The sequence below is a fragment of the Heptranchias perlo genome, chromosome 13 (genome assembly GCF_035084215.1).
Source record: "Heptranchias perlo isolate sHepPer1 chromosome 13, sHepPer1.hap1, whole genome shotgun sequence".
Lineage (NCBI taxonomy): Eukaryota > Metazoa > Chordata > Chondrichthyes > Hexanchiformes > Hexanchidae > Heptranchias > Heptranchias perlo.
Window position 1 is genome coordinate 39,201,396 of NC_090337.1, and position 25,757 is coordinate 39,227,152.

The 25,757-nt window shown below is 40.9% G+C and overlaps 1 protein-coding gene across 1 annotated transcript in view; it reads left to right on the forward strand.

The window, feature by feature from the left end:
- The window catches only part of LOC137331130 (transient receptor potential cation channel subfamily V member 6-like), a 37,523-nt gene extending 15,661 nt beyond the window's left edge, over window positions 1-21,862 (forward strand). The window contains exons 5-15 of the mRNA XM_067994734.1: window positions 131-229; window positions 3,620-3,792; window positions 6,952-7,098; window positions 8,105-8,311; window positions 10,213-10,299; window positions 12,031-12,107; window positions 13,802-13,967; window positions 15,851-15,917; window positions 16,471-16,739; window positions 21,505-21,614; window positions 21,706-21,862. Coding sequence (XP_067850835.1) covers window positions 131-229; window positions 3,620-3,792; window positions 6,952-7,098; window positions 8,105-8,311; window positions 10,213-10,299; window positions 12,031-12,107; window positions 13,802-13,967; window positions 15,851-15,917; window positions 16,471-16,739; window positions 21,505-21,614; window positions 21,706-21,862 — 1,559 coding nt within the window. The remainder of the gene's footprint in view (window positions 1-130; window positions 230-3,619; window positions 3,793-6,951; window positions 7,099-8,104; window positions 8,312-10,212; window positions 10,300-12,030; window positions 12,108-13,801; window positions 13,968-15,850; window positions 15,918-16,470; window positions 16,740-21,504; window positions 21,615-21,705) is intronic.
- Window positions 21,863-25,757: the final 3,895 nt, after the last annotated feature.

The following is a 25,757-nucleotide window of genomic DNA, read 5'->3' on the forward strand; positions in this document are numbered from 1 at the left end:
TTTGATTATGACCATGTGACATTCACAAGACTGAAGGCTGACTAGCAGAGATGGTTTTGCTATTAAGTTTTTGATATAGTTTTACGCTGGATATTTGTGGCTGTATTTGATCATATTTTCTTACCTGCAGGTGAATATTTGTTGTCATTTGCAGCATGCATTGGCAATGAAGAGATTGTCAGAACCCTTATTAAGCACAGTGCTCCATTAGAGGCACAGGATTCCTTAGGTGAGTATTTCATAATTATTCCAGGAGTTGTCTTCTACTTTCAATCAAATTGTGACTGAATTACTTTTTTTTAAAGGAATTTAGCCTTTGCTCCCAAAGTACTCGTACCAGTTATAAATTATAATTGAAAATAATAAACATTCTTGAAATACCTAGATGGGTTAAAAGTACTTAACACTTCTTTGTTCTGAAATGCCATGGTACCATGGAAACTATTTCCTTTTAATTAAAAAAAAATGAGAAACCAACCCCCATAGTGCAGGATACCACCAAGGTTGAAAAGAGTAGGGGAGAAGATATCGTAAATTGAGAAGCAGTTAATAGGTAATGGCAAGCTTGGGTTTACGAACCCAATGGGTTGTACCTGTATTCTGTAATAAAATTAGAATAATCCCAGCTAGTGGAATACAAAACTCTGATGTAGTAATGGGAATGGGCTCACAATGAGTTCAAAACCCATAGAAGCTTTAATCATATACAACAAGATGCATTCTGTAACTTCTCAACCAGTTCACCCATGCCTTCTCCAGCTCATCATCTTCATGTGATTTATCTCCTTCTCTTTGTTCCCCTTCCCACTCAACCCCTGACCACTCAACTACCTTACCTGGCACCAATAGTTGTCAGCATTGTTAACTGCTCCCTTTATCAAGCTAAGTCCCTCTCCCTTTTAAAATTGCCTTTATTACAGTTGTCCTCAAAAAGCCTACCTCTCACCTGTCTTTCCTCTCCAACTACTATCTCATCTCTAACCTTCCTTTCCTCTTAAAGCCCTTGAATGTGTTGTCTTCTCCCAGCTACATGCTCACCTCTCCCACAGCTCCTTATTTGAATCCATTCAGCCTGGATCCCACCCTAATCAGGGCAAGACTGCCTTGGTCAAAGTCACCAATGTGACTGTGAGTATAGTATCTTACCCCTTCTTGTCTTCCTTAATCTTTCTGCAGCTTTCAACCTGTTTGACCGTGCTATCTTCCTCTTCCATGGTCCAGTTCTTTGGAAATGCTCTGGTATGTTTCCGCTCCTATCTGCCACAACACAACCAGGAAATCTCAGGCAATGGTTTCTCCTGTTCCAACGTGGCCTCCTCTTCCTCTTGGTCTATTTGCTACCTCTTGGTGACATCATCTTTCGGCCTGGGACCAGCTTCCATGTGCATCCAATGAAACGCAGCTCTACCTCTGCACCACTTTCCTTAATATGAACATACAAAAAAGACATAGAAAAAGACTAGCAGGACCATTGAGTCTGTTCTATCTAGTCATGATGCAACTAAGCAACATAACCATCAATGCTCCACACCCACCAACAGCCATGTAATCTCCTGGGAGAGGCACAAAAACAGATTAAAAGATAACCTAGGCCAATTTAGAGGAAAAATGAATTCTTAGAGATTCCTCTCTGACCCCTGAAGGAGATCAAAAACAAGTTCCAGGAGATAACAGTGACGATGAGGTACATCCCCCACTCAGATCATAGGACTCTGTTTGCTATTGTGATTTTTGGATTTCCAAGGGATTTGAGCTTGGAGATTACTTGTTCTGCTTATTCTTGCCTCACTTATCCTGAATAAGCACTCACAGCTTATGATGGGGCCATTCTAGCTTCATTGTTTTGGATGGAGGCAGAGTTGGAAGAACAAGAGCAGCAACAGCAAGAACAGCAGTAGCAACAGGCTCAACAAGCAGGAGGAGCAGCAGGAGGGCTTATTAGAAGACAACAGATGAGGCGGTGTGCTTGTAGGAAGCCTTATCCAGCCCATAGGGTCCAGAGGCCAAGAGTAATTTTCCTGATACCTTTGAGGAGCAGTGCATGATTCTTCAAACAGGGCTGCTGCTGATCTCTGCAGCTTCCTGCAACAAGACCTGCTGTCTGCTGAGCCAGGTGGCAATGCTTTGCCAGTGGCTATCAAAGTCACTACCACACTTAACCTTTTTAATTCAGGCTCCTTCCACCACTGTCTCTGAGCTGTAGACTGCCTGTGTAACATTATCTTGGATGTGCCAAATTTCCTTCAACTTAATCATCAGTAAAGATCAAGGCATTGTTTTCGGTGCCTGCCACAAACTCCACACCCTGGAGACCAACTCCATCCTTTCACTGGTTGCTGGCTTAGGCTGAACTTGGCTGTGTGCAGGTTTAGTATCTTGCTCAACCAAGAGCTGAGCTTTGAATTCCATATTCTAATCATCCCCAAGATGGCTTACTTCCAGCTTCATAACATTACCTGCCTCTGTCCCTAGCTCAGTGAAGTCTTTACCCACGCCTTCATCACATCTGGACTCAACTTCTCCAATGTCCCTCTTGTCAGCCTGCCAACTTCCGACCTCCACCCTTCATCAACTCGAAATCATCCAAAATAGGTCACCCACATCGTGTCTTATACTAAGTCCTGCTCGCCTAGTACCTGCGTCCTCACTGAACTATGCCGTCTCTTTATCTCTCATCTTCACATTCCTCCACAGCCTAGCTGTACCCTAGCTCTGAAACTTTCCTCAGCTCTATGTCTTCTCATTTATCCTTTAAGTCTAGTCTCCTTGCATCCCTTCTTCTATCATTGATAACTAAGCCTTTAGCTATCTCACCCCTACTCTCTAGAATTTTGTGCCTAAACTCCTCTGCCTCTCTACCTTCCTCATCTCCTTTAAAAGGCTTCTTGAAATTAATCTCTTTGACTAAGCTTTTGCTTGGCATCTCCTATCTCTCACACAAAGGCTTGGCATCTGTTGCTTTCCTGCTCTGTGAAATGCCTTGGGACATTTTTCTACATTTAAGACACTACATAAATGTGTGTTGTTAATGGCATTTCTTCATTTCAAATGTATGTTTTAAACAAATTTGCATTTTCTTGGATATCTTCTAGTACATATGTACAAATTGTTTCCTGCCATCTGCAAATACATGAAAGCTGAAAACAGAAGCTGGTAGTAATAGTTATGATGAGTGTTCGCTGTTATTCGAGTCTGTGAAGAAGCAAAAATGCTCCTGGGCTGGTTGGGAGTTATAGTTCTCATATGTTTGCTATTTGGTAATAGACAATTCTAGATTAGATAGAAAAATATTTCACTTTAGAACAATAGCCCCAGTTTTATGATGTCAGCAAAATCTATGCTGGCAGTGAGGAGGATTGGCCTCACTGAATTTTGCAAGGCTAACTCCTCCTCCTCATTTTAATAGAATCTTTGTGCATGAAAAATAAGTGCAGGGAGCTTGATTACCAGTAGGAGCCAGAAAATTTGGTAAGATTTAAAGGGCTGGTACTCACCATTAAAGGGGAGGGAATGTTTATTATGGTGAAACCACACTGGTATGAATGTTTACACGTTTCATCTTGATTTGGAAGGCAAACTGCTCATGATTGTGTTTAGAAATTAGAATCCTTTTGTGCAGGTAATACAGTGCTTCATGTGTTGGTTCTACAACCAGAAAAAGAGCAGGCATATTCCATGTATGATCTCATCACATCACTTGTGTCTGAGAAACATCATCAATTTGTTGAGAACATTGTGAACAACGATGGCTACACTCCATTGAAGCTCGCAGTAGCTGAGGGTGACTTTGTGGTAAGTAAACTGTTTCTCTGCAATAAAATAGTAGACTGAGTCTGTGTCTAATAAGCTGTATATGGGAAAAAGGAGATCTAAAGGTCCTCTCACTATAAACAAATCTGTCAGCTGTCCATTTCACATTGAACACACATCTGCTCAGCAATGTAAGTGTTGAAAATTGCATGTGAAAATGCGCCCTAGTACATAACCTCAAATCAGCATATCAGTACTTTCAGGTTAAAAGACTACTTTAAATATAATCCTCTGTATTTTTTCAGACAAAATCTTCCACGCATTGAAAAAGATGCATCTGTGTATGTTAGTGTTAAATAACACCCATAATATTTAATCTTTATTGACATCTGCATCATTTTATTTTTTATATTTTCCAGCAACTTTCACTGCTAATCTGACTTGCATTCCTTGAGCAATATTCTGTTGTTTTGGTTATCAACTTTACAGCAGCAGCACAATATTTGTAGCAAAACACAAGAGCAACTATCTACGATTGTAGGGCAGCAGAAGCTTGTTTACATGAATGCCCTGCCCACATGCCTTCACTTAAAGCTCACTTAAGCTAAATGTCATTCTTGACAATAAATCTCAACAAAATCATCTGAGTCAGTAGTTGTCAAACTTTTTCACCTGAGTCTATTATAATCCTTTCATGCCTGGGTAAGGATAGTGGTACTGGTGAATTTGCAAAAATAATCTCTCTCTCATCCTCTATTTCTGCTTTTTTTTTTCCTTCTTACACTACAGTTCTTTCTTCTCTTCTCTATTTCTGCTTCACTTTCCTCCACTTCTGTTTTTTCTCTCTCTCTATTCCTCCTCAGACTTCTGTTTCATTTTCCCTCATTGTGTCTTTTTCTTTTGCATTCTTGTTTCTCTCCTTCACTTTCTTCTCTCTTTTTGCTAAATTTGCTTTTCTCTATCAGTTTTTTTTTCTTTTACTTTTCACGTTCTCTTTTTTCCTTTCTTATTTTTTTCTCATTTTGCCTCTGCAGTGGTTTTCTGTCGCCAAAGGGTGATTCCAGCTGCCTTCCTCTCTCTCTCTTCCCTGCATCCACCCACCCACCCACCCACCCACCAATACTTTGCTGCTGGGCATTCAGTGCTTTCCACAAATACTTTCTTTCCTTTGTGGCCTTTTCTGTCTTTCTGCCACACTCAGAGCCCAGTGGGAATGATTTCTTTTTGCTCACTGTCTCATTCACAATGAAAAATAGGACAGTAAGCAGACAATTTTAAAAAAAATCCTACTACCCACTGCCCACCCGAGCCCCGCCCAACTCAATATTCAAGCAGGCCGCAAAATGGGCAGCCAGCACTCCAGCCCAAAACAGATAGGAGCCTTAATCTAAATATTTAAATCAGGGTCCTTCATCATTTGTAGGCCCCCAACACAATTTTCATTTGCCAATGGATAGAGTGTGTTTCGCTACTACGAAAATTGGGCCAAAGCCTCAGTCCCACTGATTTTTCTAAGGCCAGGAGGATCGTGGATATTCAGGGATCATTTCCGCTCTCCTTAAGATTTAACTTCTGGCTCAGCTCCATGGAAGAGCTGCTGCATTTCACGCCCTGCGGCCCTTGTTGAGTGCTTGCAGCTTACCGAATAAATTCAAATGAGGCTCGACCATGAAAATGGTTCAGGCCTCTTGCTGGTACTATTGGATGTGCGATTCGATTGCACTGCCCATTGCCTGCCTGAGGTGCGCTATAATTGAAAATCGGCCCCAGAATCTCTGGCATTCAGGGAATTGTCTCGCTCCCTTCCCTGCTGTGTCCCTGTCCCAGTTATTTCCCTGTTACATGATCTCTCTCTTGGTTCCCACTCTCCTGCACTCAGTTGATGCTCGTCTCTATACTCTCTCCTGCACTCTCTTTACCATTACATGTTGCTTTTCACCTTTCAGCTGTTAATGCTGTTCTTTTTATAATTTCTTTCCAGTGCTGACTTTCCTGCTCTTGATTTCCCATGTTCCAAACACCCCTACATGTACCAGCTACATGCAGTCTTCCCAACAAATTCCTACACTGCTCCCTCCCACAATATTCGCAGGTGCTGTCTCGTCGGCTTGTTGCCTTTTCCTGAGCTAAAAGATATGTACAGCTCCTGCCACTTGGAACCAGCTAAATGTTAGTTGGAACTTTCTTGATTGTCTTGGGTAGTGGTTGTGTCACTGTAGCAAAACAAACAGAAAGTGCACATAAAATGAAGCATATGTTAAATTTCCAATTGAGTTTTTAGCCAGTAAATTACAAGATTCTCTATTTGCTGAAAATCAAACAGGAAAAAAATTAAAGAGACAGAATTTGCATTTATATAGAGGCCTCAGCTTGTCCAAAGAGCTTCACAAGCAATGAAATACTTTTGAAATGTAGTCACTGTTGTAATGCAGCCAATTTGTGCACAGCAATGTGATAAAGCACCAGATAATCTGTTTTAGTGATGTTGATTCAGGGTAAATATTGACCAGGACACTGGACAAAATCCCCTGTTTTTCTTTGAATTAAGCCAAGGGCTCCACCAGAGAGGGCAGACAGGGCCTCAGTTTAATGTCTCATCTGAAAAATTGCAGTTTTGAGATGTCAGCCTAGATTATGTACTCAAGTCATTGAATTGGGGCTTGAACAAATTACCTCCTTCCTCAACGGTGAAAGTGCTCTAACTGAGCCCAATCTAACACCTGAATGACAGATATCTCAGTGGTAGCACTTTCACCTCTGAGGCAGCAGGTCAGTCCTATTGAGGACTGGATTTCTCTTGCACTGAACATTTTTCTTTCCAAAGCAAGGTTCAAACAGGTCTTGTATACAGATGTTTAAACATTTTTAATATCACTTATGCTTCCGTATTCATGGGAGAAATTGTATGGCGAAGCGGTACAAGAAATGGCCAATCTCACCTTGATTTTACCTGGCCTCACTTCTCACTCTGCTGAAATTAGATTTCTCCTAGCTTCTATGCTAATATTTAGAAATACTAAATTTAGTGCAAACTCAGATTTGTACTCCGGCAGAGGGGAAAATCAGGGCCTTTTAAAGCAAATTTCAGAGAAACGAGTGCATTCTAATTAAGTTTGAATCAGCTCAAACCTCTTCTTTAAGTAATGTAGCTAATTTAATTTAATACCCAGTTTAATACATTAATTGCTTTTTCTTCTGTAGATGTTCAACTATTTGGTGCAAAAACAGAAGAAAATATACTGGACAATGGGGACAATTTCTTACTGTGTCTATGATCTCACCAACATTGATACATGGGGTGATCAAAAATCAGTTCTGGACATCATAACAACAAGCAGGAATAGTGAGGTAACCATCAGGAATGAACCAGCCTGTTCTTTGCTGTAATTATCAATTATACCATACATTTCCATGAGATATTTTTACATATTTCATGACTTTGAGATCTTTACTGTGGAAATACACATTTACATTTTTAGTGTGTATGGACTTTAGCAAAGATTGTGGTCTTACTGGTAATGGCTCCCCACTCGAACTCTATATTCAGCAGGTCAGCCAATGAGCGGCAATGAGAAGTGAGGATCACAACTGCAAGACCACAAATCCATGATCTTTAACTTTGGTTGATTTCTTAATTGTTTTGACTTCCATTCAGTAAACTAGAAAGATAGACTAGTTTTATTACAAATAATGAAGTGTAACATTTTATCGCTCTTGTTTTAATTTTGAACTGAACTTTTAAGATAGTGAACAATCATCTATGGAGAGAGGTGAGAGGCAGTTAACCTGACTCAATAGTGAATATCAAAGGACCATCTTTCCTTTGCAATGCTTATTGTTAAACTATTTTTAAACAAAAACAAAATAACTTTAAATATCTTATGGATAGCTGCATAATATGATATATATGGCAGGAGATTTCAAGACTTTTGCCTGAAGATTGCCAGGAGTATTTACATTTTTTAGACTGGCTCATTCCCACCTGTGCTTGGGCCTGGGAGTTTGCCAAGAAATGGCTGCTACACCTTAAAGGGGCAGGCAGCCATGCCAAAAAGTAGTGGTTTCTGCCTCTAATGCAGATCCAGTAGTAAAACTGTGTGGATCTGCACATCGATAACCCCACAGTTGATGTCCTGATTTGCTTTTATAATATTTCTTACATTTCACCCCACTTTGTAATGCTAGACACCTGTTGTATTCAGGTATTCCTGATGTCCAACATTGCCAAAGTGGTAATGATGGAAAATATGACATATGATGTCACCTCATCAGAAAGGGAGAAGGTTGGCTAAAAATAAAAGAAGAAAACACTAATGAAAAATTGAACAGACATTAATTAAACTTGTTTTTATAGGTTCGCAAACTTGTTGATGCTAAACCAGTGAAGGAACTATTGCATCAAAAATGGAATTCGTTTGGGTACAAGTATTTCCTAATATGGATGTTGTCCTATATTATGTACATTATTATATTCACAGTCTCTAGCCTTTATCGGCCCTTGAAGCCAATTCCACCTGGGTTATCCGACAACCTTACCATTAGAACACAGAAGACTTTGGCAGTAAGTACAAATATTTCCTAGTATGGACATACTCCTGTTATATATGTTTGCATGTTTACCATTTCAAGCCTGTACAGGCCCTTAAAACCAATTTTTTAGGCTATCTAACAACCCCACCATTAGGAAACACAACACTTTAGTGCTAAGATGGCGCAATACTACAGACCCTAATAAAATATTTATAACAATTGTAAGGAATCTTACAACACCAGGTTATAGTCCAACAAATTTATTTTAAAATCACAAGCTTTCGGAGATTATCTCCTTCGTCAGATGATTTTCATTCAATCATCTGACGAAGGAGATAATCTCCGAAAGCTTGTGATTTTAAAATAAATTTGTTGGACTATAACCTGGTGTTGTAAGATTCCTTACATTTGTCCACCCCAGTCCATCACCGGCATCTCCACATCATTTATAACAATAGTTAGTGTTGGTGCAGGAGGACCTGAAGAGGGCAAAAATGTGGGGAGAGGAGATAATCAGGGATCAATAAGTAACCCATTCTCAAAATGTATGAAGTGTGTTACCATTGATAAAATATCCCACAACAAATCCTCATCGAAACACTTTACAGAATTCTATAAAGATCTAATAGGTTTTCAGGACATATTCGAACTGACAAATATTAAATCTAGTTGGATTCTTCTCTCCCATGGGATCTATAGGTAACTATAAAATCCTGTGGACTTTTTGTAAGGCTCCTGAATAATTCAATACAATCATCTTGGTTGATCAGTTTTAATTAAGGCTGGATTTTCCTCCACTATTCTACCCTAAATCAGGTGGGTTAATGGCAGATAATTGGACAGGGAGGACTATCGCCATCTCCCCAACCCGACTACATTGTCCTCCATCCACCCAAGCAGATAAGGTCACCGGCCACCCCTGCGATGAGGAGGTGGGGCCTGACAACTCAGCTGATTTCCCCGCCTTCAACTGCTGACCCACCATCTCCAGGTGCTGCCAGGAGAGGGGTTGCAGTAATCACTGGGGCAGGAACAGAAAGTGCACTGAACACCCCTTTTGGAGGAAGTGGGCCCCCCGGTAAGGGATCCCTCTCCTCAGCCTCATTGACAACAGATGAAAGTCTCGGCCCAGTCTGATGCCTAAACAAAAAATTGAACCCTGATCTTCAGGGTGCTTTTGCCTCCTTTAAATGGTCCCCTCTTCTTCAGGTGCCACATCAGAGATCCCACTGCAGCTCCACTTGCATTTTCTTCCCCCGGCAATAGGGGGTTCCCTCTTGGTGGTGGGAATCTCACTGGGAACTCACTCTCCTGCATAACCATGAACCCCAGGCTAGGAAAATGGATCAGGATTGGAGTGGCAGGCGAAAATCTCGCTCTGATCCTCCTCGGGTAGGTTAAGTAAAATCCAGATCAAGGTATCTGAATAGTTCCCTGCTTATATCAGACATTGAATAAATTTTTACAAGCCTATCAGATCGGGAGCAATTCTTGTTAAAGTGGAAAAATATTAGTGTTATTTTAAAAATTCTGATAATTATCCAGTTATAACATGTTTGAATTTCTCTGTAATTTAAATTAGTTGGACATGAACAGGTGGCATTGAATTTAATTTTGAATTTAAAGTTGTCACAAAAATCATGAAAAAAGCAGGTTTGAGATGATTTTGATTTTAAAATGAAATAATTAAATATATTTCCAGACCAGTACACAGCAGGGTAGAATTAGTATTTCTAATGGACATGCTTGTTCGGTGCTGCATTGTTCTTGAAGTGAAAGTGTTTGTGTGACCCCAAGTTTCCAATTTTACCAATATGTGCAGTATCCAGAACAGTAAACGGTCAATAGCTATTCTTTATCTTTGTAAGCGATAAATGCATTTTGTTTGTATTAACAGTCATTTATTTATTTTTTATTATTTAAATATTTTAGGAATCCTATCAAACAAAGGAAGACTACCTGAGACTTGTGGGTGAACTAATAACCATCATCGGAGCACTGGTAATACTCATCAGTGAGGTAAATAAAAGAACTTTGTGCTGCAAAACCTCAAGGCTGAACGATGCACTTGCAGTCTTTGCCATGTGCTTATGGAGAGAGTAGCAACTGGTGAAAGAAACTCTTTGGTTACTCATCCTTGCCAGCTGTTTGGGAGGAGAAATCTAGAGAAGGCAGAGCAGTGGCATATTCCAGACAATATTCAATAATTGAGTGTAGGATGCCAAGATTGCTATCCAAGACTGAAAATGATACAATCTACTGAAGAGCTAATGGAGCTGAAGATTGCCCTGTTCCATAAGCTGAGCTGTAGTATTGTCATCCAAAATGCTGTTCCTTTAAGAGGCTGTGAGAATAAAATTTAAAATGGGATTTTATCTACAAGGTAGGATTTATATATAATTTGTGGGAAAGTATCTTGCAGTTCCAATGCACTGTGCAATGGAATGGTAGGATGTGGGTTCACAGCTGTCAATCCTTTCATGAGAAATTCCCAGTCTCAAAGATATTGCTATGACAAAGCTTGTTAAGGGATGTTAATGTGAATATTGGCACAGTTTCTGATTCTGGGAATCCATTACCAGTACCAAACATGCCAAGGCCAGATATAGCACAGCCAGCTGCAGAGATGCTGGTGGTGCGTTGCACCCTCCCACTGATGCCCCCACACCAGAATATATAAACTGAGGGTCTCTTATTTCTGGTTGTCACAAAAGCAGAACTTGCAGAGACTGTTCATCACAAAGAAAGCGAATAATGAGTTCTGCTGCAACATGACTTACAGTCTGTCTCCACCACAGGTGCCACACTACCAATGGCTGTAAAAGTCACAACTGCCCTCAACAATTATACTACAGGATCTTTCCAGGCTGCACTGTGGACATTTGTAACATTAGCCAGGTGCATTAAGCAAGCCACATATGCATTGTCACTAGAACAAGCCATTTCATCCACTTCCCCAAGGACAAGTGGCGATGGCATGACAGGGCACTATGATTTTATAGAGTGGCAGGATTCCCCATGGTTCAAAGAATCATCGATAACAACATGCTCCCTTAATCTGTTTGATCATGTACATCAATAGCAAAGCATTCCATTCTTTCAATGTTCAGCTCATTTCTGACTAGCAGCACAATCTCATGTAAATGAATGTTTGTTTTCCTGGGGGCTGCCATGATGCTTTCATTTTAAGGCAGTCCACCATCCTGGCATTCTTTGATTCACAAAACCAGGTCCTTTGAAGGCTCCTTGGAGATCGAGCCTACCCTCTACAGCAGTGGCTGATGACAACTGTACATGCTGTCAAGATTCCAGCTGAGTGCTGTTATGATGAAACCCATTCATCTGTAGTCATCATAGAAGACACAGTTGGAATGATCTACCCCATGGAGTACTGTCTGCTACTGTGAATAATATATCTGTGAAAAGATTCCAAGAAAAATGAAAATGATTCTAAATTTTTGATATTTGAATTTTGATAGGGCTATAAAAGGCTAAATCTATTCAGAGTTTAGGAAAGAAAATGGAGGATGGGGCATGATCTAGGTTTTTTACACCAGGAGAATTGGCAAAATGGATTGAACGCAACATGATTAAAAGCTGAAGAACCCATGAAGCAAACTAATCTTAAAAAATAACTTTTTCCCCTCTTTTGGTTGCCTATGGAAAATATTTGATGGACTCAATGGGTTATTCTCATTCCTGTTTCCTTTTTTATATTTGAATGTTCCTCAATATTTCTTTTGTTCCCAGATCCCTTATCTGTACAGGATTGGTCCAAAAAATTATTTAGGGAATACATCAATCGGAGGGCCTTTTCCATTGCTCTTGTAAGTATAATCTCCCTTTCTTGCCCTTTTTATTCTAAATGGATCTAGGCAGTGTATTGGAATTTAATTAGAGACGGTGATAGTGACCGATATTGCAGATTAGAAATCACAAGTAAAAACTGATCAGATTAGATAATGATGTCTCATTCCATGCTGCACTTGTAATTTGGACTGATCAATTAATAGATGATGCTGGGATACAGTTTTCCCTGTTTGTTATTGTTAACAAAGTTGTACGTATATAAAGTATGGAAACCTACTGTATGCACATTCTGGCCTATATCTTCTGCTTAGCCATAATGCAGAACTTCGAACTGCCCACAAGGATTTGGCCCTGACCACAGCTGAGTTTTTGGAGTCAATTTGGTGGGCTTACCTGTGCTTGGAGGATGGTTGCAGCAGGCATTGGGGGCCCTCTATAGCATAGTGCGGCCAGTATCCACAGAGGCAATCAAACAGGGGGACAGCATTTTTTTTTAAATTTCAAGTTGCGGGACTGGAGAGTTGAATTGATCATTCTGCAATCAACTTCCTTTGGAAAATAGCTTCCTTCTGCCGTCCATAATGATGTTGATGCCAGGGACACAGAGGCATTCCTGCCACCCAGTGTTCACCTTTTGCAAATGCCGGGAAGTACATTGTATGACATATTCTTATCATTTATGACCCATTATCATACGCTGCCCATATTTGGGTGAATGTATAGAGCCAACATCACTTACAGCAGAAAATGCATAAGTAGAAGCAGTGAGCAGGGAGCTGGAAAAGCAGCTCCTGAAGAATTTCCCAATGCACTCCACTCAAAGTACACCAAAGAACCGACGTAACTTAAGTGGAAAATCTGACCGCTGTCCTTTTGCTAATAGTAGTAAGAAAGGGAGATACATTTCACTGTTCTTTTTAAGATGTTAAAATAAATAGCTAATGTTGGCCAACTGATAAAATAGGGTTACTTTCCTCTAGTCATTAGACTACAATATTTTAAAACGAAATGAGGTGGATTTTAACTTTCACCACCAGGCAGAACACCGGCAGTAGTGGATTGACTGCCACATCCTAAGTCAATGGAAAAGAAAATCGGATGGGGTGTATATCGGGCAGCTGATCTGCTACCGCCAGTTTACTACCCCAATATATTTGTAATACATTGTATTCATAGGAAAACATGTTATATTATGTATGTAGTGGCTGTGTAATTCCCCAGAATCACAATAGTAAAAAGAAAGAAGACAGAGCTTGCATTTTACGTAGCACCATTCACGACTTTAGGACATCCCAAAGCGCTTCACGGCCAATCAAGTATTTCTGAAATGTAGCCTTTGATGTAATGTAGGGAAATGCTGACTTCAGCAGAACAACTGCAGGCACCTCCCTTTAAGGGTTTGCCCAATTTTCCAACTTGCAGCCAATCAGTTTCCAGACTTGACTATTCAAGTGACGGGAAGGAGCTTGCCTTGCAAAATTCAGTGAGGCCAGCACTCCATGCTGCCGGTGTGGATCACCACGGACAAGCACAACTCTCATTTTGCTAGACGTAGAAAATTAGGGCTTAACTGTTATATTTACTGGAAGTGTACGTTGCAAGACTATTAATAGACTGTGTAAAATATACATCTATATAAAATAGTTAAACTACTCACTTTTACACATGTTTGACATTTTATAGATCATGACGCATTTTCCCATTGTTCCAGGGTCTGTTACTCCCTTTTGATTGCTGTGGCAGTTATCATGAGAATCCTTGGTAATGTTGAAGAAGCAGTTCCAATTTCTTTGGCTCTGATCATTGGGTGGTGCAACACTATCTATTTTGCCAGAGGTTTTAAAATGCTTGGGCAGTTTTCCATTATGATCCAAAAGGTAGGAAAACCAGTTGAAATGATTTAGCAAAGATGGAAAAAATTGAGAACATATTGAAAACAGTTGATTTCTTCCTGCCTACCAGTATTTTCACTAGTGAGTAGTGAGGCTTCCAAAACTTCACTCCCTTCTCATTTTCAATTAAATCTTCTCCCTCCAACAAAGCCATTATTATCAAACTCAAAAATGCTGCTATAAACCCAGTGAAATTTGGCATTATTTCAGTCATTTTCTAATTTACCACTGACAGATTGGGAAGGCCAAGCAGTAAGCGTCATTTTAATAAGTTTTAAATAACAACAACAACCTGCATTTATATAGTGTCTTTAACATAGAGAAATGTCCCAATGTAGGTCAGCAAGCACAGGGGTGATGAGTGAATAGGACTTGGTGCAGGTTAGGATAGAGTTTTAGATGAGCTGAAGTTTATGGAGAGTGGAGGATGGGAGGCCAGCCAGGAGAACATTGGAATAGTTCAATTGGAGGTGACTGAGGTGTGGATGACGGTTTCGGCAGCAGGTGGGCTGAGGTATGGCCAAAGATTGGCAATGTTTTGGAGGCTGAAGTAGGCAGACATTGTCATGGAAAGGAAATGGGTCAGAAGCTCAACCTGAGTCAGGAGGGGGATGGGATTGGTGGCGTGGGAACAGAGTTTGTGGCGGGGGCCAAAGACGATAGCTTTAGTGTTCCCAATGTTTAGCTGTCAGCAAAGGCTCCATCATGGTGGGCACCACTGTCGTATTCATAGAGCTGACTGCTCGGTTCATGTTGTACAGAATGGTCTCCATGCTCAGCACAAAGCCTTGACACCAGTTGGAACTGGGCTGCTCTATGCTCCAAGCCGTTGTGTGCAAGCTCTCTGGCAGGCTGCCCTGTGCACCTTGCATTTCCTGGTGTATGCCCATCAGCCTTCTTCGGTAGCCTGGGCCCTTGAAGTCAGCATCTGAGTCCTGTGCAGCAGAACTACGTGATCTCACCCACCGGCTGGCACCTGTATCATGCTATACCCCTGCCCTAGCTCCTGCACACTTGTGCCCGTGATTCACTACTTGAAGATCTATCCTTTAGCCTAGCCTCTAAAGTACATGTGGTGCCAGTCTCTGACCTGGTATTTGCTCCTGAAGTGGCAGAGGCATTGCCACATTTTCAGCATCTGAAATGAAAGGGAGGAATAAGGTTTAGCTTTTCGTGTGAAAGAAGAGAAGAGAGCGTTAAGTAGATGGTGAAAGCATCTACAGTTTGTCCTGCAGAGTGTGTAAGGTGAGACAGATGTAAGAAGGGGGAAAAAAAGGTGTGAAGAAACCCTGCTCGACATCTCCTCCAGCGTTGCCACTCGCCACGGCCATGACTCCCCAGCGTGATAGCCAGCTTGTTTTTTTCCATTGGGGAGAGGGTGCGCAGGCGGGCTCGGCCTCCCCCGGTGGCAGCCTCAAGTTATATGTGACCTTCTCCTGCAGAAAGAAGGGATTGTGTTAGTAAGTCTTGTGAGGTGTTTAGAGAATGAGCTCACCCAAACTGGTGATCAGCTAATGAATAGCTGGGCAGCGCCAGCTGAATCCCAGCACGAATTTAATATGCTGCCTGGGATCATGTGAACAGGTGTGTGCAGCACGTGCCTTGATCCCTGTGTGCCCGATTACAGGTGCGATCAAATTTCTAGGCCATGGAGTTGCGGGAAAGAAGAGTACGGATTTGAGAGGCAACAACATGACAAGTTTTGGAGATGGTTCTATGGAAAAATTACATTAGATCCAATTTACACATTTTTAAAAATTTGTATTTAGAAATCTTAGTTTATTTAGTCACCAATTACAGCTAAATAATTTGTAAAATTATGTGACTGTTCTTGAGTATCTTGTTTGTGAATTGTTATTTCCTTACAGATAATATTTGGTGATTTTATGCAATGGTGCTGTCTGGTGCTTATCTGCATCACTGGATTTACCTCTGGTATGTGCTTCATGTTGATAACTAAAAAACAATTTTTAGTTTGTGGCTGATTAAAGTAAATGCAAGAGAAAAGTTTAAAACAGAACATTTGTCTGATGTAACTAAAAAGAGTGATGTGTACTTACCCCCGCATCAATCTTCTACAGTTTGATTTTATTCAAAATTTTAGTTACAAGATTCCATGGGGGTCCAAAGGATATGGAATAAGTGCGCTAAGACAATGCTAAATAAGGGAATTCCTTTACAATTAGAAACTAGTATGCCGAATTAAAAACAGTGGGTGTGTGGTTACAGTCTCTGTAATGTAAAAGATTGTGAGTAGTTTCTAATCCCAGCAGACTAGAATATGGAATTTTTAAAATTGTATAGTTAATTAAGGCATTTCCATTATTATAGATCTTGGATAGATCACAATTTTGCCCAATTATAATATTTTCCCCCTTTTCCTCCACACTATAAAAAATTCTAAAATTTAGTACACTGCAGTAATTACAGTTGGCATTTCAATTGAAAAACAATCTCACATGGCTTTGTTTTTCCCTTTATCCTGCAGCATTTTATGTTATGTTTCAGACTCTGGATTTGAGAAATTATCCATATTTCAGGGACTTTTCAATGACCATGTACACCACTGTTGAGCTAATGATGGGCTTGATTGATCTTCCTGTTCCATATGATAAGCCAACTCCCAGCATCATATATATTGGCTATGTCCTATACATGATCTTTGTGTACCTTCTGCTGTTAAATTTGTTGATTGCAATGATGGATGACACATATTGGAGAATTGCATACGAAAGAGAGGAACTGTGGAAAGTGCAAGTAAGCTATGTTTTTTAAACCAATTTATGAACTATGTAAATCAAAAAGTTAGATAGCAGATAATAGCCATGTAGGAAATGATCTAATTCATTGGGAACACCGACACCTCTTCCTTGACTGGAACAAGTGGTTTTAGCCTGTTTCTAATATTACAGTGAGAGATGTATACTACAGTAGTGGAATCCGTTGTCTACAGAGACTAATTTGTCAATTCTGTAAGTTAAACACATAAGTACCATGATATTTGACTTATCGGAGAAAGCCTACATTGTAATCAATCAAATTTGTTAAATTTTAATCAAAGTTAATGAACGACTTCCTGTCAAAACTTAGGATAGATTTTTCTAGTTTTCACCCATGACGAGGTTCCTCACCTGCAATGAGTGTGTATTGGAAAATTATGGGTACACTGCCTGTGACTTTGGAATATACACTTGCAGCAGGTGAGGTAACTTGCTGCATTAAAAAATCTACCTTGCTGTGCAGAAAATAAGCATGCCTGCAAGTGTCCACTCTGGTGTAAGTATGAATTTAATCATTTACCGTGTTGAATAAATAGAAAGTTTTGCAGAATTAGGACCTCAAATGTCTGTGACTAGTGCTTTAATAGTTAATGATCATGCTTTAAGTAAACCATTCGCAATATATAGTGCAGAAGTAACAGACTGATACTGTAACACATATTTTGATCAGTTCTCCTTCACTGCCTTCATTAATAACTGTACTGCGTGTTACAGTACTAGGCCACACGATTCAGGGGAAAGTCCTGAATTCAATCCTTGATTGCAGCTGAAGTGGGAGCAGGGGTTCTGCAATTGGATTCAGCATCCCTGGGCTTTGGAGAGGAAAAATAATTATGGTTCAAAGGCCTGACCTAATGATTTGTATTTTCCATCATTTAAACATCATTACAATGTATGGAGTGCATCCCCAACCTATTTCCCGCCCATCTTAGTTCCACTTAAAAATTCAGCAGAGAGAGGGTGAAAAGTTCAGGCCAGTAAAACTACCAACCTTCCTCCCCTGCACCACTTTTAGTCATAGACCTTAATTGTGCTTGTAAAGGAAAAAAGACTAAGGGGAAAAATTGGATAGGGCCTGTTTTTGGGGGGGGAGTAGCACAATCCACTATTACCCCGCGCCCAAAGGTCCCTGCGCAGGCAGGACGAGATTTTTGTCAGGCCTGAGCACTTACCTGCAATCTGCGTGGGAAATCAGCGTTGAACGAGGATTCCATGCAATTCACACTTTCCACCAGCAGGGAGAAGCTCCAATCTCTTAAAGGCAGGATGTCTGTTATAAATCTCTTAAAGGTAGCTGGTACCTGTTATTTGCTGAATATAACAGCCTGCTGTCTGCACGGAGTCTGAACGGAGATCAGACATCGCACACGTAAAGCACAGATGCAGATCCCATCCCTATTTTTACATACTGATGAGTTATGTTAAAACATTGAATAAAGGTTGCGCACCACTAATTTCCACATCCTCCAATCTGCATGCCAGACCTCACCAATCTGCCGATATGAGACTCTGTGCACCAAGGTTCTCTGCTGATGCACCAGAGGCCTTGGTGCAAGAGGTGGACAGAAGGAGGGTTATCCTATATCTGCGGTGGGGGGGGGGGGGGAAGCAAGAAGCCCTCCAGACATACACCCAAAAGATAGTGGGAGGCAGTAGGGGATGAAGTCAATGCCAGGTGCACAGCATCATGAACATGGATGCAGAACAGGAAGAAGTTCAATGCTTTGACATGAATGGTCAAGATGAGTGAGGTCAACTGTCAAGTGGCGTCTCCTATCAACTACACCACTAGCCGCATCCATTGCTCCATGCACTACACCCCCCATCACCCACATACCAACAAATTCTTTCCATCAGTACTCAACCCTCTCACCCTTACAAATTACCACAGTTTCAAGCAGCCCAACAACAACTCACAGGCCAGACACACTGGCAGCTATTCAACCATGACAGGCAGATCACCCAGACACATGTCCCACTTTCTTGCAGGAGAAGCTGGCACATATCAGGAGGCAGCAAGTGGCAGTGGCATTTTGCCCCTCGAGCCTGTTCCACCATTCGATCAGATCAGGGTGGACCTGTGACCTAACTCCATATACCCGCCTTAGCCCCATATCCCTTAATATCCTTGGTTCACAGAAATCTATCAATCTCAGATTTAGAATTCTCAATTGAGCCAGCATCAACTGCCGTTTGTAGAAGAGCGTTCCAAACTTCTCCCACCCTTTGCACGTAGAAGCATTTCCTAACTTCATTCCTGCACGTCCTGGCTTCAAATGTTAGGCTATGCCCCTGCGTCCTACTATGCAGGTGTAGCAGACCTGCAAAAACAGTTACAAATGTCTCGGTTGCCAGAAGCAATAATCCAGCCATAAACCTGTAAATCCTGCATGGTCCCCTTAAATAGAGCGGTGGGAGGTCCTGCAGGCACTCTTAGACACGTTCAGATGGGCGGGGTTAAGACTGTGCATTGAGTTGAGCGTTAAGTCCCAAAATGGAATCTATCACTTTAAATCAGCATTGTACACCGCTTGAAGCCATTTTCTCCCTACTTTACATGCTTCCAGTGATCGTTATCTGCATCTGCGTTAAATCCTATACCAAAATGGCGTCTGGCGCACGTCACGCGGGGAACGTGCGTGCGCATCCAAGACGCCATCTTGGATGTCGAAGATGCTGTGTCGCGCCGAAACAACGGGCGCTACACGGCCCAATTTAGCGCCCTAAAATCCTGCTTTAACCATTGTAGGTATTCGCAGGAAGTATACTACTGCTGTTTTTAAACACATTCTAAGAATACACAATTACAAAGCTTTGACCAAATGCGTATGTAATAATAATAGATGGTTGTATGCTGTGTGTTTCTCTGCACGTATGTATTATCTTTTGAATGATATTAAGGTATTGAGGGGGAAAAATTCGATAGGGGCCGTTTTTGGGCACAGGTAGCGTGATGTGCTATTACCCCACGCCCAATGACCCCTGCGCAGGCAGAACGCAAGTTTCGACCCACCAAAGGACTTACCTGCAATCAGCTTTCCTTTCCAGGCCTTGCACGTGGAATCAATGCAGTTTGCACTTTCCACCACCAGAGGGAGCTCAATCTCTTAAAGGGAGGATGTTTCTTAGAAATCTCTTAAAGGTAGCTGGTACCTGTTATTTGCTGAAAATAACAGTCTACTGTCTGTATGGAGTCTGAATGGAGATCAGACATCGCACAGGTAAAACACAGATGCAGGTCCCATCCCTTTGTTTACACACTGATGAGTTATGTTAAATCATTGAATAAAGGTTGCGCACTACTAAATCCCACATCCTCCAATCTGCCCGCCAGACCTCACCAATCTGCCGATCTGAGTTGGTACCAGGCCTGCGAGAGTGCGTGCACCAAGGTTCTCTGCTGATGCACTAAAGACCTTGGTGCAAGAGGTGGACAGAAGGAGGGACATCCTATATCCGCAAGGGGGGTGGTGGAGGGGCAAGAGGTCCTCCAGACATATATTCAAAAGGGAGTGGGAGGCAGCGGGGGACGAAGTCAATGCCAGGCGTACAGCATCATGAACATGGACGCAGTGCTGGAACAAGTTCAATGCTTTGACATGAGTGGTCAAGGTGAGTGAGGTCAACTGGCAAGTGGCATCTCCTACCAACTGCACCATGCACTACACCCCCCAACACCCACATACCAACAAACTCTTTCCATCAGTACTCAACTCTGCCAATCAGATGCTTCCTCTCACCCTTACTCATTACCACTGTTTCAAGCCGCCACCCACAACTCACAGGCCACGCACACTGGCAGCTATTCCACCATGACAGGCACATCACCCTGACACACGTCCCGCTTTCTTGCAAGTGAAGGTGGCGCATATCAAGAGGCAGCAATTGGCAGTGGCATTTAGCCCCTCGAGCCTGTTCCACCATTCAATGAGATCATGGTGGTTCTGTGACCTAACTCCATGTACCCGCCTTAGCCCCATATCCCTTAATACCCTTGGTTCACAGAAATCTATCAATATCAGATTTAACTTTCACGAGTGAGCTAGCATCAACTGCCATCTGCAGACGAGCATTCCAAACGTCTCCCACCCTTTGCGTGTAGAAGCATTTCCTAACTTCACCCCTGGCTCTAATTGTTAGGCTATGTCCCCCATCGTAGTATTCAAGTGTAGGAGACTTCCAAAAACAGTTACAAATGTCTCCGCAGCCGGAAGCAATAATCCAGCAACTATCCTTTAAATCCTGCATGTCCCTTTAAATAGCGCTGGTGGGGGTCCTCCAGGCACCCTAAGACATATTCAGATGGTCGGGGTTAAGACTTTGCGTTGAGTTGAGCGTTAAGTCCCAAAATGTTGTCTATCACTTTAAATCAGTGTTGCACACTGAAGCCATTTCCTCCCTACTTTACATGATTCCAGCGTTCATTATCTGCGCCTGCTCTAACTCCTATACCAAGTGGCGTCCGGTGCACGTCACGCTGGAAAAGTGCGTGCGCATCCAAGACACCATCTTGGATGTCGGAGAGGCCGTGTAGCGCCGAAACAACGGGTGCTACACGGCTCAATTTAACGCCTGAGTGTCATGCTTATGAGTGAGGAAGTGGGATGCAGGATTAAGATTTGTATCCACCTTCTCCAATTGCTTTCTTGGCTTATTAAAAAAAACTGTATTGGAACCTAAAATAGTAATAACATAAGACATACCTTGAATTAGAATTTAAATTGTTAATTCACCTTTTTCAGATTGCAGCCACCATATTGCTTCTAGAGCGACGAGTGCCAGTATTTCTGAAGATTCGCTCTGGAGTTCCAGGAAGATCACTGGGCTTTGATGATGACAAGTGGTACATTGGGTAATCCAAAAATTACAATTCAGGATTTTACCTATTCATTTTTGAATTTCAAATGCAAGTTTCATTTGTCTAAATTATATTTTTATTACAGGGTTGAAGAAATTCTTACTGAGACAGTAGGAACAAAAGTGCAAGTTCCAGCATTGAACGTACAGAAATATTCACACCATCTAGGTTGGGATGCAATTAGAAAAAATCTTGCAAAAATCATAAGCATGAGAGATTCTTCAGAGTCTACCTCTTTTTAGAGAGCATTTTCATCAAAAAGATCACCATTAATGAGTCCAAAATACCTTTTTCTCAGTTTTGTTATCTGCTCTATGCAATACTATTCAAATGATAACACACTGATATAAACCTTCAAATTGCTGTGGAGCGCTCGTACTCTACAAATACTTAACATGCTCATTTCAAATTCTTTTTTTGGCTGATTTAAATGGCTTTGTTAAAATAGGGGAGAGAGGACTTTGATTCAAGCATTCATACAATAGCATTGCTGACAGTAACTTCCAGGCTAAAGCCTGTCAACAGATTCCTTTTAAATCAGCTTTAGTATGAGCTAACCATTTAGTTATGGATATTCCACAGTCTACTGAGTGATCAGTGTTATTTTAAAAGAATTATTAATGAAACTTATTTATTCATTATCAGAGATTGTTTTTGATATTTCCCTGTTAATGCTTTCTTATGATTCTTGGCCTTGGGACATTGATTGCAGAAATCATGAACACAATTATAAAAAGTTTAATTAGTGATACACTATATATAGCTAATAATATAGGTAGAAGCTGATATTGAGCCCAACTTGTCCAATATCAACACTGCAAAGCATAGATACAATGTTTCAATATTTGTTTAGATTGACAGTCAATGGGAAGAAAGTCTAGCCCTAATCCAACTGTATACTACATAGGATAAAACAAAATGAAAGAGGCAAAAGAAAGGGAGAAAGAAGGTCTATTCTTCTAATGGATGGGCCAGTATTCCCCCAACATAACATCCCTATATCCATAATCCTGAAATGGAGATTTGGACCTGGACTAATATGTGAGAAGAAGTCTCCACCCTCAGCAAGGATCTCCATCCCTTAGGTTTGTAGTCCAATGGTCTTCCTCATCCTATCTCAAATGTGATGTGGAGATGCCGGTGATGGACTGGGGTTGACAATTGTAAACAATTTTACAACACCAAGTTATAGTCCAACAATTTTATTTGTAATCCCACAAGCTTTCGGAGGCTTCCACACCACCTGAGGAAGGGGGAAGCCTCCGAAAGCTTGTGGGATTAAAAATAAAATTGTTGGACTATAACTTGGTGTTGTAAAATTGTTTACAAATATCTCAAATGTAGTAGTGGAGTCCCAGTGGTGAATGAGGTCCTGAGGAATATGACCCTAGAGAGATTGGCATTTTATAATGTTGGGGAGATGGGTGTACTTAGGTAGTTCCTTCATTTGCAATGTCAACCCAGTTGTTTGTTTAGAATTCTAACATTATTTTAGAAATGTTTAAAACTGGTCAGATCTTTGAAGTTCTTTACAAATCTTTTGTTCTATTATTTATTAATGGTTTGAGCAGGTTTGACATTTTTTTTGATCTTCATGTGTCAGCAATCTGATACAGGTCTGCAGTCATTCTGTATGTATGAATTTGAATTTTGACATTGACTAGTGTAGACTCTCTTTGTAAATATACAAATAAAGAAAAATAAAATATTGCAGCAATAACAAACTTAAGTGCATGTTCATCATAACCAACTATCTGAAACAAATGTAAGCCTTTCTTAGGGATAGGGACCACCTTTCTTAAAGGTGGTCCCTATCAAAAGGTTAACATTTCTTCAGGGATTCTCCTAATCTCCCAACGTAACTTTAGTGGAAACCCCAGAGAAATGCAGAGATTTTACTCCAAACAAATTTTCTAAAACAAGGAAAAGGAGGACAAGTAGCCTGGAGATAATTACGTCTATCATAAGATAGGGGAAGTTTGGAGTCACATACGTGAGGAGGATGGAAGGATGCTATTAGGACCAGAGGTCTAATTTTTCCATTTGATTATTGGCCTACTGGTGAACATCAAAAATTGAGGTGGCAAAGTATTTGTTCAAGGCAAATCCTGTTTAACTAACTTGATTGAGCTTTTTGATATGGTAACAGAGAGGTTTGATGAGGGCAAGGCAGTTGATGTTGTGTATATGGACTTTCAAAAGTGGAAAGTGCCACACAATAGGCTCGTCAGCAAAATTGAAGCCCATGGAATAAATGTGGCAGTGGCAGCATGGATGCAAAATTGGCTAAATGACAGGAATCAGAGACTAGTGGTGAACGGTTGTTTTTCAGACTGGAGGAAGGTATACAGTGGTGTTCCCCAGGAGTCAGTATTAGGAACACTGCTTTTTTTTAATATATATTAATGTCTTGGACTTGGGGTGTACAGGGCACAATTTCAAAATTTGCAGATGACACAGAACTTGGAAGTGTAGTAAACAGTAAGGAGGATAGTAATAGATTTCAAGAGGACATAGACAGGCTGGTGGAATGGGTGGATACATGGCAGATGAAATTTAACGCAGAGAAGTGCAAAGTCATACATTTTGGCAGGAAGAATGAGGCGAGGCAATATAAACTAAATGGTACAACTCTAAAGGGAGTGCAGGAATAGAGAGACCTGGGGGTATATGTGCACAAATCTTTGAAGGTGTTGGGACAGGTTGAGAAAGCGGTTAAAAAAAGCATATGGGATCCTGGGCTTTATAAATAGATGCATAGAGTACAAATGCAAGGAAGTTATGTTGAACCTTTATAAAACACTAGTTTAGCCACAGCTGGAGTATTGTGTCCAATTCTGAGCACTGCACTTTAGGAAGGATGTGAAGGCCTTCGAGAGGATGCAGAAGAGATTTACTGGAATGGTTCTAGGGATGAGAGACTTCAGTTACATGGATAGACTGGAGAAGCTGAGGTTGTTCTCTTTAGAGCAGAGAAGGTTGAGAGGAGATTTGACAGAAGTGTTCAAAATCATGAAGAGTTTACATAAAGTAAATAAAGAGAAACTGTTCCCATTGGTGGAAAGGTCGAGAACCAGAGGACACAGATTTAAGGTGATTGGCAAAAGAAGCAAAGGCGACATGAGGAAAAACTTTTTTACTGTATTTATGATCTGGAATGCGCTGCCTGAAATGGTGGTGGAAGCAGATTCAATCGTGGCTTTCAAAAAGGAATTGGATAAATACTTGAAGGGAAAAAAATTGCAGGGTTATGGGGAAAGTGCAGGGGAATGGGACTAACTGGATTGCTCTTGCAAAGAGCCGGCACAGGCTCGATGGGCCAAATGGCCGTAACCATTCTATGATTCTATGAATTGCTGCTGCAGACAGAAGTTCAATTCACTGTGGGCTCTAAATTAGCTAATATCTTTAGTGGGAATTTTTTCCCCAGTTTCAAGCTTGTAATAGCCTATTAAGATCTATTTGTTGCATTACTGGTTGCACCAACATTGCCTTCCACTTAAATAATTCAGTGATTATTTGTCTTTAGTTTGAATTGCAGTGAAAATAATGAGAATGAGGAAGATGCATCCTCACTGACATTTGATTTGTATGATAAAGAATTTCCATTCGTCCCTCCTGCAGATGGTTTCTGGTTGATAGTCTAAGAACTGAAGCTCAAATTGCCTCTAATTCCTCATCCACAGATGTATACTGAAAATTGGCTACCCACTTTAACTGAGACAAACTCAAGTGGGGGTAATTTTGATTTTGTGCGATATTGTAAAAAGGGTGACAGCAAATCGGCAGCCGTTTCGTATCTCTCCCAATTTTTATTTCCATTGAAGTCAGTGGAAATAAAAGTCAAGAGAGATGTAAAATGGGCTGAGAATATTAATTTTTAACTTTTCTGATGATTGATAGGAGGTTAACAGGGTGGCATTGCCCAAGTTAGATTTAGCCTGTTTTTTTTTGTGGATCGGATGTATCTGGGCAATGTTCCATATTGTCAGATAGATGCCACTCGCATAGCTGTATGATTTGTTTTATGCTCATTTGTATCATTCAAAGAAGCTTCAATGTGGTAATTATAGCACTTGTGTTTTAATTGCATTTTCGCCTAAAATCAACTGTTGCATAAACTCCCTTTATTGCTAA